General features: G+C 39.2%; 1 protein-coding gene across 1 annotated transcript; it reads left to right on the top strand.

The window, feature by feature from the left end:
- Positions 1-1920: 1920 nt before the first annotated feature.
- On the top strand, positions 1921-7119 carry mettl14 (methyltransferase 14, N6-adenosine-methyltransferase non-catalytic subunit). The gene is made up of 11 exons (XM_072463365.1): positions 1921-2106; positions 2236-2324; positions 3906-3993; positions 4308-4385; positions 4926-5013; positions 5093-5183; positions 5260-5401; positions 5478-5570; positions 6003-6119; positions 6234-6444; positions 6524-7119. Exons 1-11 carry the CDS (start codon positions 2041-2043, stop codon positions 6829-6831), a joined length of 1371 nt encoding a protein of 456 aa, XP_072319466.1. The 5' UTR covers positions 1921-2040; the 3' UTR covers positions 6832-7119.
- The last annotated feature ends 6184 nt before the right edge of the window (positions 7120-13303 follow it).

Genomic DNA, 13303 nt, shown 5'->3' with positions numbered 1-13303 from the left:
GCAAGTGTTAGGGTTAGAGGTGATAAACCCAGAGTTGTTGAACTGGAGCATGGAATATAGGTTCCCGAGGAGAAGATACTGAAGGATGAATTCTATTGACCAGGAGGGCAGAAAGGGTGCGGTGACCTCATTTGACTGACCAACTGACATCAGTGGCCAGTAGTCATTAAGTCCATTGACCATGACTCCAGAGAAGTGTCTGAAGAAAGGAGTTCATCCTCAACATCCTCATCCTTCTGATCCTGGACTGAGAGAACATGGGGGAGAAAGGAGGTACATGCTGGGACTTTTAATTGTTGATAGGAGCCAGTGTTGGGAGGTAACTAAACCAAAAATGTAATGTAGTGTATTCGGAAAACGCATTTTGAGTGACTGTATTTCAGTACAGTAACTCTTTCTTTTGGTGGTGTTCAAAATGCAGTTACTTTCCTAAAATCTGATGAATACATTTTGTAGGCATTGAGCTGCACCGAGTTAGTGAGAAAAATAGAAAACACAGGTCTTATAGTGAGTGCATGTGCTATTTGTCCTTCTCTAATGAATGATAAAGGTTCTCTTTATTCTATAAATAACAAAAAGTTGTTTTTGACCTATGTTGTGTTTTCACAATATAACTCAATGTGAAAGTATTCAAAATACAATACTCTGATTAGACCAAGTAACAGAATATGTTACAAGATCTGTTCTTCTCTATCTACCTCTGTATCTACCTGCGTTGCACCAATGAAATTTCCCCATGTGGGATAACTAAATATATTTTCAAAGTATTCTTCCTGTGTGCAACAGTCTCTTCAAACGGAATAATTCACTCCTCATTGCAGTAAGTAATACTATCACATATAGATTACTATCACAGGCAGAAAACACTCTCACGAGTGTCATTACAGAAACATTACCAGCTCAATTTATCTAGCATCTTGACAGTTACAAATATTTCCGGTATGACTTGTTCACCAGCATATTTATTAACCGTGGGCAGTTGAAAAACTGAAGTGACATCTACTTAACACTGTTACATAAACATGAGTAGCCTATTTGTAGTTACCTTCCATCCATGCAACTAATGGGCTTCCTCGTGCACATAATGATATGCAGGTGAAATGGGGAGGATTACAATATTGGACCCTCTGCTTTTCAACATTGAGATTACACATGGATATCTTTCTGTACAGTTCAACATTTATTAGGATTTATTAGAATCAAATGAAAATGTTTTTTTTTTTTTATTTACCAACCCAAGAAAAGGGACGATACAATTAATATTAAAAGCTAAATATTATTGCTAGAAGCTGTATTTGTCAAAACAAGCAGCACACTAAAAACATTATGTGTTATTATATACATATTATGTATTACTGAATTGAAAATACTTCTACTTTCATTATTGCACGTGTGGCATAGACTTTATAAATTGTTGGTTGTATCTTTTTTACAAGCCTACTATGAAAAACAAAACAAAACATTGGATTGGCCGACAAAGCTAGACTGTGAGTAATTATCATTACAATCACAATTTTTGAATTTAAAAGCTGAAAATCAGAATAGTCATTTAACTTCAATAATGATTAACTTGTTACGTAAAACTAAACATAAAAAACTAAACTAAACGTATAAATAAATATAATGTATTTATTTTTGCCCCCCACAACACTTTGCACTTTGACTAGCAAATGTTTATTTTTAACAATCAGGTTAAGGTTATGATCGTGTTTAGCGGCTCGCTCTCTCTCACAAATACATGCGTCATTAAACGTCGACTCGAAACCAGTGATGTCATCTGGACGCGCCCAATTGCAGAGGCGCTTCAGAAACAACACCGCGTCGCCTTTTTAGCGCCACAAGGACAATGAAAAAGGCTGTTCGTGGCGCTCTCCCGCTGTCCCCGCGCACATATCAAGCGTACCCATGCTAACTCTTTTTAGCGGTTGACATATTTTCTTTTAATCCGACCACCGCATTAGCAACAGCCGCACAGCTCAAGCGCTATTGTGGTCGAAACGATAAGTAAACCCGGGGTTTTTGCGCTGTGTAGACGCAAACATGAACAGTAGGCTGCAGGAAATCCGTGAAAAACAGAAACGTAGGCGGTCTCTTTTAGCCCAACAGGCAAGTGCACACACATCACGCTTCAATCCGTGCCAAAAACGTGCTCTGTTTTATCACCCCAAACGGGATTATGTGCAAATATTAAATAAAAGCCATTTGTAATAAGACCCACCCACTTTGTGTTCACAGCTTGGTGCAAAAAGTGCAGACGCGATTGGAGCTGTTCTCAATAGCAAAGATGAACAAAAGGAAATAGAGGAGACGAGAGAAACATGCAGGTGAATGTCTAAAGTCCCCCCAAATACAAGCTCCACTTGACATACTATTTGCTTGGACTTCTACATCAAGGACAATATTTAAGTCCACAAAGACTTTGTCTACTTGTATCACATAATAGTATCATTGTACAGTATATTCCCTGGCAAATGTTAAAGATGCACTATGTCACTTTTTTGGTGAGGATACGCCACACGCATGGTTTTACTTTGCAATGTTCCACAGTATGGGATTAAACTTAGCATATCCATGGGGACGGCACAGGTGATGCCTCCAGGTCAAGTTGTAGGTCAGATCTGGTCTTGGAACTTGATTCATTTGAGCCACTATCTATTCTGAAATAAATGCCCAAAACAGGACAAAATTTGACACTTCTTGGAAGAAATTTGACATTGATCTGAACTAATCTACGACCACGTGGTAACAAAGAATTAATATCCCAATGTTCTTGAAGCCACATCTTAATTTCAATTATATCATGATTCTTGTAAACTATCTTTTTATATTGTCTAACTAACTAAAGTCATCTGCTTCTTCTGAAAGTCCACTCTCTCACACACTAGACAAGTGTGGGGGAGGAAAAGAGAGTGCGCATAGAGCTGCACATGAATGAGCTCACTTTTATCACCATATTGCCCAGCCGTACAGTCATAGTATGGATTGCCAGATGGAGACATTTTATTCCATACTGTGGAACGTTCCAGGCAATGTTGCACTGAATCATCAAAGCAAGTTCCTAGCCTTTGAATTTGTTTACTGACAATGGCAATAAACCTTTTCTAATTTGGATTCCAAAGCACAAACGCGTCAACCTGGTGCTTCAACCAGTGTACCTTTAACTTCATGCACTGTGATGGAGTATAAGGGTGATTTCAAATAAAATTATATGCTGACATTAAGAGACTCTCAGAATATAAAGTTTGTGTGAACTGAACGTTATACTCGTCCAAGCCCATTCTGTGTTGTGGCTAAAGTGATTTCTTATCTGAATCTGACTGGGATTATTTTTATGTTTGAACGTGGACTTTATATTAAGTAAAATTATGTCTTTATTTTTAATACGACTTTATTCTTGTCAATTTTAAACTTTTCCTGGTTTCCACTTTATTCTCATAACGTTCCGACTTACATGTTATGACTTTATTCTCGTAGGGACCGCATATTCAAACATTTGGAATGGCCCTTGTGCTGTTGCAGTGCTCCAGAGTTCATCATGATTGTTTTTATGTCTTCTTCCACCCGAGTGCCAGATGTTTAGGCCCCAAGTTGTGACTCTAGTGGCTCTAGTTTATCCATTTTTGTTTTATTTTCTGAAATAAGTTCTCACAGGGGAAAGGTTTCAGAGCGCTGCTATACATGCACTCTAAATTATCCTCACCACAAACGCGTTACTATGACTTTGGACATGACAACAACAATGTATTTACGTACATTTGGTCTGAACTGGGATATGGAAAATATTTAAAACGCGCTGTAAGAAGGTTGTAAATTACAAGAATATCTCTTTACATAACCTACAATTTAGTTTGTGTTAACACATTTCTCTGTTGTTCATATGTGACTCATGCACTTGATGTTTACAGGGCTTCGTTTGACAGTTCAAGCTCGTCTTCAAAGAGGAAGACACTGACAGAGGCTGATGACACTGAGGAAGATGTGGAAGAGCAAAAAGTTGGCCTACTAAATAACTTGATTTGATATAAGAAAACTGAAACGAACCCAAATACCAGACAAATTGTATTTTTATGTAGTCAAACACAGCCATGTTTAGCTGAAGGATTCAATTTCGTTTACAGTATATTTTACGTTTACAAAGGGAACTACATGGCTCCTAAATATATGCAGGTTCACATGAATTGAAATCATAATTGTGTGAATACATGCTATATTTTATCACTGTGTGGATACCAAGTGGCACTAATTGAATATAATGCAAACTCTACTTTAGTAGTTTTACATGTAGATTGTTTGTTGAATTGTTTTAGGAAGAATTGGAAATTCAGCCACCCGATGAAAGCAACCCATATGAGGAAGTGTACAAGGACTCGAGTACTTTTCTTAAGGTTTGGAAACTTGTATTACAAATTCATTCAAATAATTGAAGTGTAGTCTCTGATTTGTAATCATTAATATTATTCATGGTCATCTTAGTCCATGGCTATGGAAAATCCAGGTTAATTATGGGCCAATGCAAGTGATAAGATTCTCTTATAAAGCTGTAAATCATAATCACTTTGAATCTTTTTGTTCACAGTAATAATGAATAAAAAGTATGGCCAGCTTGGTGTAAATGAGCTAAATTACCTAATGAATAATCAAATATGAACAAACATCTTGGTCAAAGAAAACAATATTTCCCTGATGCAGTCTCAACATATTTGACTATATTTATTATTCATGTCACATGTGTTTCAGCTGTTCAGAGATTATATTTTGAGGAGATATTTGCCCACTCACTCCAAAGATATAATATTTAGTATTTCATTTTTCATTACTTAAGGGTGCACGAGGGTCACTCTGAAAGACCTGGATAAGCATTATGTACATGTATTTTTGTGCTTTTACATGATGGATGTCCTCCTTTGTATCTTATTATATTTTAGGGAACACAAAGCTTAAACCCTCACAATGACTACTGTCAGCACTTTGTGGACACGGGACACAGGCCACAAAACTTTATCAGGGACGTAGGTGAGTCCGTCCAACAGAATATATTCCATAATGTGTGTGCCGGCCTGTATGGAATGGTTTGTTTGTTTGTTTGTTGCAGGCTTGGCGGATCGGTTTGAAGAGTACCCTAAACTGCGCGAGCTGATTCGACTTAAAGACGAGCTCATTTCCACCACCAACACTCCACCAATGTACGACAGCTGCACGTTGTGTGGAACTCCTCTGGTCATTGATTTATCTCTGAGGCGTGTGTGTGTCTTTGTGCAGGTACCTCCAGTCTGACCCAGAGACCTTTGATTTGCAAGACTTGAAATGCAAATTCGATGTCATCCTGCTCGAACCTCCTTTAGAAGAATATTACAGAGAATCTGGCATCAGCCACACGGAGCGCTTTTGGACGTGGGATGATGTACGCTTTCTTGCATAACCTTTATTTATTTTGTGCCATTTTATCAATGTTTCATAACGTTTTTTTGTTTTTTTAGATCATGAAGTTAGAGATAGAAGAGATATCGGCTCTTCGCTCCTTTGTCTTTCTGTGGTGTGGCTCTGGGGAAGGATTAGATCTTGGTAGAATGGTAACTTGCCTTTACATAATTATATATACCGTACTTATATTGATTATTAAGTTCTAATTCTTTGCCAGTTGGTACATGGTGATTTTCTCAGCGTCTCTTAAGTCAATTGTTTTGTCTTTACTGTTTTTAAGAGACGCACTCTCTCAGGAATTAGCTTCTGTGTAGATCTGATAACAGTGAAAGATCATAGCGATGAAAACCATGTCAGAGGTATCCAGGCAACCATCCAATGCATTCACGCCCAAGCTGTTGCTACATATACACTTGTTATTGTACTTTGTAGTCGGATATAGAAAAAGAGCATTATGTCCTTTGTGCCCTGGTGCGTCTGCTTATTTTTAACTACATCACAAAAGACCTGTGTACGTCAGAAGAATGCAAGGAATTTCAATGCTTCACTTAATCTATAACGTATTGTTCCTTACCTTTCAGTGTTTGAGAAAGTGGGGCTTTAGACGGTGTGAAGATATCTGTTGGATAAAGACAAACAAGAACAACCCAGGCAAAACAAAGGCACTGGACCCCAAAGCAGTTTTCCAAAGGACAAAAGTATGATATACAAAAACATTTTGCTGATTTTACTCGCATATGGAACAATTTGTTGTATCTCATAGTAATGCAGTAGAAAAGTACCATCCATAGTAAAAAATAGTGTCTTTTTAGGAGCACTGCCTGATGGGAATCAAAGGTACGGTGCGTCGGAGCACTGATGGGGATTTCATTCATGCCAATGTTGACATCGACTTGATCATCACAGAGGAGCCTGAGATGGGAAATGTAGAGAAACCAGTGGAGATCTTTCATATCATTGAGCATTTCTGTTTGGGACGTAGGAGATTACATTTGTTTGGAAGAGACTCTACTATAAGACCAGGTCAAACCCCCCTCCTTTTATATACTGGAAGCCCACTGTCAGGTTGTCTGCTTCAATTTTCCATCCTTTTGTGTTTCAGGCTGGTTAACAGTGGGGCCAACTCTCACAAACAGTAACTTCAATCCGGAGGCTTATGCATCATACTTTTCTTTGCCCAGCTCCAACCTTTCAGGTTGTACGGAGGAAATTGAACGTCTGCGACCTAAATCTCCTCCTGCCAAACTCAAGTCAGATCGAGGTGGTGGGGCCCCCAGAGGAGGTCGTGGAGGACCAAACTCTGGCCGAGGTGGAGACCGAGGAAGAGAAAGAAACCGTCCAAATTTCCGCGGTGATAGGGGAGGGTTCAGAGGCAGAGGAGGTCCACACAGGGGATTTCCCCCACGTTAGGTTGTGCTCAATATGAACATGATCATGTGACTTTGACAGGTCTCCAAAATCTCACTTCGACATTTTTTATCCAAGAAAACTATTAACATTTGACCTTTTTCCAAATCTAAACAATGTAATAAAACACGCTGAGACACTGCTGTGTAACTCTTTGTCATGGCTTTTTGGCTCATTCTGCCGACTTAAGTTTCACTTAAGTTAGCAATAATATATTTTGTATTTTGTTGTACTCCATCATGAATGTCATAAAAAAAATCTGATTAAAAAGGTATCTTGTTTTTCCTGTTATTGGTAAAATGTCTAGATTTAAATCCCTGAAAGGTAACTGGTTGTCTTCGTCTGATCATGCACATCCTGCATGATGCGTGCTTGTGTCAGCCATGTCTGAAGGTGGCTTATGCATGAAGAATGTCACACTCCTTTTACAATGCGCTCACACCTAGATTTTGTTTACATCTTCACCATCTTGAACTATATTTGTATTATCAGTACATAAGAGTACAGAGTTTATCATGGCAAAACTCTTCAGCGTCTTTGTTGTACATGAAAAGACTGTTACAGCAGCGTGGTTCAACCCTAATGTGTCTGTATCTGACATATGCCAAGTGCAGGTTGCCCCAAATAAAGGATTAACACTGCACACTGTTTTGTATCATGAGGCATAGATAAAAGCTGACATTTGACAGTGATTTAAACGTCTTGATTTTTAAAACACTGTCCAGATGACTGCTAGCCAATACGGTATGAAAACAATGTAAAGGTACTCAATTTAGCTGATTAGTGTAAACATTTATTTTTTTACCAGTAATCATGGCAAATGTCTTTGTTTACCCGTTTTGTTCTGCCGTTTCACAGTTCTGTTTTAACATCTGAAATACAAGCAAAACCTCTGTCAATAAAAGACGGGAAAGGGCAACAGCAGCAATTGTATATTTCAAACATACTGTTGACTATGTGACAAACCTGCATTTGTAGTGCTCTGACTCAGTGGTTCCCAAAGTGGGGGTCGCGAGATGATTTCAAAATATGTTTAAAATTATGACGCTGTATGTAATGTCAGCTTTGGTGAAATTGGGACAGATAATTCTAAACTACTGAAATACATAAAAATATACTTAATTTAAAATGTTTTAAAACTTGACATTATAGAAATCGTTTTTTTTTTTTTAGCTTTAAGGTCTTGAGGAAGTTTCAGAATCAGAAAAGGTTTATGGAAGCTCATTGTATTCATTAAAATTATCATAATAGTTATGAGGCCACACCGTACAGGAGCTGATGCCACCACAGAGTCGTAGAAGGTCTTCAGGAGTGGCCCTGTCACTCCAAAAGACCTGAGTCTCCTCAGGAGGTAGAGCCGACTCTGGCTCTTCCTGTACAGTGCATCTGTGTTATGAGTCCAGTCCAGTTTGTGGTTCAGATGAACACCCAGGTACTTGTATGAGTCCACTCTCTCAATATTCCGTCCCTGGATGTTCACTGGTGAGGGGGCAGTGGGGTGGCATCTGCAGAAGTCCACCACCGTCTCCTTGGTCTTCCCCGCGTTGATGAGGAGGTGGTTCTGCTGAGGCCCGGGAGCCGACAGCTCTCATCGCCAGGAGCCCCAAAACTGCATCCATTTCTGTACATTTGTGTTGTTCAGGTTTCTTGCATGCCATTAAACACTGCATCGTAGCTGGGGTTGTGGTCCTAGAGAAACAATACATAAAACTAAACTTAATGAACTTAATTAGAACAGCCATTGCTAAGTAATGTGCACTGGTAAAAATAAATACAAAAAGTTTTAATATACTGCATTGTAATTGTAATGGACACAATTAATGTTGCATCTGTGAATACCAATTAAGTGGCACCCGCCCACCCTATGTTCCCCCCATGTTCCCCCATGTTCCCCTCAAACATTGTTTGTTTCCTGCTTGTTCAATTGTCTGTGTTGTTTATTAATTATACATTTAAAAACCTGTATAATAAAAATAAATACAAAATACAGCCAAACAATAAAAGAACAAGAATAGAACATTTGGGAGTTTGTATTATTTTGAACTAACGATCATCATCAATGGGACTACAGATGAAAATGAGCCTGCCTGACTGACTCATTCACAACGTGTCTTCACTTTTAGACTATTGTAATAGCTTGTTTTCCTGTCTAAACATGAAGGAACTCTCTTGTCTGCAGCTGGTCCAGAACTCTGCAGCGAGGATCTTAACTCGCACAAATAGAAGGGCCCACATTTCACCCATTCTAAAAGCCCTTCACTGGCTGCTGGTCTCGTACTGGATACAGTTTAAAATTCTAGTTCTGACTTTTAGAGCTTTAAATGGTCAGGTCCCTCTGTACATCAGCGATCTGATCACACCGTACACTCCCTCTCGCTCACTAAGGTCCTTGGACCAGAAACTGTTGTTGGTTCCTCGCACCTGTTTTCGGACCAAAGAAGACTTCCAGGCTGTTGCGCCCAGACTCTGGAACGATCTTCCGCTCTCCCTACGGTCACTGGACTCAGTTATTGCTTTTGTTTTCACGGACTGATTTGACTGTTTATTGTTGTATATTTATTGCTTACTGTACGTTTTTGTGTTTTTATTGTTTATTCTGTGTTTTGTGAAGCACTTTGTGACTTCTGTCTGTGAAAGGTACTATACAAATACATTTTACTGACTTACTTACTTACATTTACATGTTGAACCTCTAACGGGAACAAGCGGTAGAAAATTAATTAATGATCACACCAAAAAAATCTGAATTCCCTACATATTAAGATTACAAGCCCCAATGACAAAGAAGAGATGGAATTTGTAATAAAATCCTCAGTTTGGATGGTTGTAGGGGTCAGGAAATGTGTGTGACACTGGGCTGCTCAACGGAAACATGCATTTAGAGACACATCTAGATGTGGGGGAAATATCTTCATTTGGGAAGATTTTGCAATCAATACTCTTTCAATACTTTCACAAAACTAAAATTGTGTGAAATTAGAGAATATTGATACTAGTAAATCTTGTCATTCATTTATATTTCTACTAATCAAACATCTTAATCAGTTTTGACAGATCAAGGTTTGTCATAAATATGTTTAGCTTCCTTTTTCATGGTCAGCCCACATCTCTCCACGATTACTTCATTGGCTCAAACAGAGAATCTAACCTGGGAGGCTCTTATTTGGTACTTGAATCAAGTTCTGCCTGTTATGCAAGTTTTATGTGTTTAATGAATATCTGATCCCTCGTCACAAAACCGAAGTGATAAGCTGATGCCAGTCATTAAACTTCAAGAGTGTATGCGGTCATCTCGCAAAGGACTAACAACTGAAGTAAATTACACCATAAGCCAACGTACGATTGGTAAGTCAATTATCAGACTTTTATTACATGAAATAGTGATCATAGTTATTTTGTCTGCATTAATTTATAACATATGTCAGCAAGAATCTATTAGGTTTAGAGGCAGACCCCATGAAAAACAGTGCAGGAACAGCACAAACACTGCACAGAAGCTCAGGCCTCTAGAGGAGCAAAGCTTGGAAGGCAAGGCAAGGCAAGTTTATTTGTAGAGCACATTTCATACACAAGGCAATTCAAAGTGCTTCACAGCAGGAAAAATGCTTTCAAATCACAAAGAAATTACAGAAACAGAAATACAATAAAATTAACATAATTAAAAATTATCAATCCAACTGATTGTCTAAACTAATAAAATCACAAACAAAAGAGAAGAGTGCAAAGAAAAAATCATTGCAGTCATATGCGCAGCTAAACAAAACTGTTTTTAGCTTAGATTTGAACATTGTCAGAGTAGAAGCCTGTCTCACATCTTCAGGAAGACTGTTCCAGATTTTAGCTGCATAAAACTGAAATGCAGATTCCCCATGTTTTGTCCTGACTCTGGGCACCAGCAGGAGGCCGGTCCCTGAGGTCCTCAGAGTCCGAGATGGTTCATATGGCACTAACACGTCAAAGATGTACTTTGGTGCTAGGTCATGGAGAGACTTGTGCACAAGCAGAGCTGCTTTAAAGTCTATTCTCTGAGCCACAGGGAGCCAGTGCAGAGACCTGAGAACAGGCCTAATGTGATGGTACTTCCTGGTTCTAGTCAGGACCCGAGCAGCAGCGTTCTGGATGTACTGCAGCTGTTTTACAACTCGTTTGGAGAGGCCAGTGAGCAGGCCGTTACAGTAGTCTAATCTACTGGAGACAAACGCATGGATAAGTCTCTCTAAATCTGGTTTTGACACTATGTTTTTGATTTTGGCAATGTTTTTTAGATGGTAAAAAGCTGCTGATGTTATTGATTTGACGTGGCTATTAAAGTTCAAGTCTGAGTCCATTATTACCCCCAGATTTCTAATTTGGTTTGTAGGTTTTAGAGCGAGACTCTGGAGGTGACCGCTAACACTTTCTCTTTGTTTCTGTGGGCCAAAAACGATTATTTCAGTCTTGTCTTGAGTTCAGCTGGAGAAAGTTGTTTTGCATCCACAAACTGATCTGTTGGATGCAGTGACAGAGTGAATCTACTGGTCCATAGTCACCTGCCGACAGTGAAACATAGATCTGAGTGTCGTCTGCATAATTGTGATAGGACACATTTTCACTGCGTATCAACTGACCTAACGGCAGCATGTAGAGGTTGAACAGAAGGGGACCCAGGACTGACCCTTGGGGCACTCCACAGGTCAGGGTCATGTGGTCTGAGACACAGCTACCAATTTCAACAAAGTACTTCCTGTCTTCCAGATAGGACCTTAACCAGTTTAGGGCAGTGCCAGTGATGCCCACCCAGTCCTCTAGTCTCTATAAGAGGATCCCATGATCTACAGTGTCGAAAGCAGCACTCAGATCTAACAGAATTAAGACTGAAGCTTTGCCCGTGTCAGTGTTCAGGCAGATGTCATTTGTCACCTTGACAAGAGCAGTCTCAGTGCTGTGATGAGGTCTAAAACCTGACTGAAAAACATCAAATGAGTTGTTTATTAAGAGGAAATCTGTGCGCTGTTGGTAAACAACCTTTTCAAGGACTTTGCCCCAAAATGGCAGATTAGAGATGGGCCGGTAATGACTCAGTACTGCAGCATCAATACTGCTCTTCTTTAGGAGAGGCTTTATGACCGCAGTTTTCAAAGACATTGGGAATGTTCCAGATTGAAGCGACATGTTAACTATGTGAGTGAATGGTGCTAACAAACTGTTCAGCACAGACTTTAGAAATCTGGTGAGTAACACATCGAGGCAGCATGCAGATGAACTCAGACTGGTGATGATCTCCTGGAGAGCTTTGTCAGTTACTGGTGCAAATTGAGTCAGCTCTAAGTGTCTTGGTGGTTTTAGGGTAATTTTTTGCATTGTGGGATTTATAGCATTTTTAATGCCCTGAACTTTGTCATTAAAGAATAATGCAAACTCATTACACTTGGATGTGGAAATGAGTTATAACGGCAGCTGAGCTGGAGGGTTTGTTAATCTGTTTACTGTGGCAAACAGGACACGCGAGTTGTTACTGCAGCTTCCAATAATTTCAGAAAAATATATTTCCCTAGTTCTACGTAAGATTAGGTTGTACATGTTCAGCTTCTCTTTGTAAATCTCTTTTTGAACCTGGAGCTTTGACTTGCGCCATTTCCGTTCGGCCCTGCGGCACTCCCTTTTCTGTGCCCTGACCGAATCATCATTTCTCCACGGCGCCTTCTGCTTATTTTTAACCATTTTAGCCTTTATAGGGGCGATGGTGTCCAGAACATTCAAAACACTAGATGTAACAGAGTTCAACAAATCATTTACATTAGAACATGAGACATTTTCAAAGTTTATCATTTCCATAAACAGTGCACCTGTGCCATCACTTATGTGTCTCCTCTGAACAACTGCAGGACCAACCGGAGGTTTGGGAGAAACAGACAGGTCAAAGAAGACACAGAAATGATCAGACAGAGCAACATCGATCACATTAACATTTGAAATATTTACCCCCTTTGTAATTATGAGATCTAGAGTGTGTCCTTTGCTGTGGGTGGGGCCTCTCACATGCTGAGTAAGACTGAAGGTTTCAAGGACAGCATCAAGCTCTTTAGCATTTCTGTCACAAATATTATCAACATGCACATTGAAATCACCTGTAATGACCAAACCATCAAAGTCTGTGCATATGACTGAAAGCATCTCAGTAAAATCATCAATAAAACTTTGGCAGTGCTGGGGAGGCTTGTATAAAACAATGAAGAGAATGGATGGAGACTGTTTTAGCTCCATTTTAAAGGATACATACTCAAATGATGAAAACACCCCAAAAGACAACCTGCGGGTAATTATTTCATCTCTAAAGACAGCACAGACTCCACCCCCTTTTTTGTTTTCTCGTGTTTCAGATTCAAACTTAAAGTTGGGTGGAGCAGATTCTATCAGAACTACATTTCCTGTGTTTTTGTCAAGCCATGTTTCAGTTAAAAACATAAAATCAAGATTTTAAGAAGAAATAAAATTA

The sequence above is a fragment of the Eucyclogobius newberryi genome, unplaced genomic scaffold (assembly GCF_026437365.1).
Source record: "Eucyclogobius newberryi isolate DKJ021-1_F unplaced genomic scaffold, fEucNew1.0.hap1 SCAF_4, whole genome shotgun sequence".
NCBI classification, from domain to species: Eukaryota; Metazoa; Chordata; class Actinopteri; order Gobiiformes; family Gobiidae; genus Eucyclogobius; species Eucyclogobius newberryi.
The sequence above is the reverse complement of the archived record's forward strand: the minus strand, read 5'-3'. Positions and strand labels throughout refer to the sequence as shown.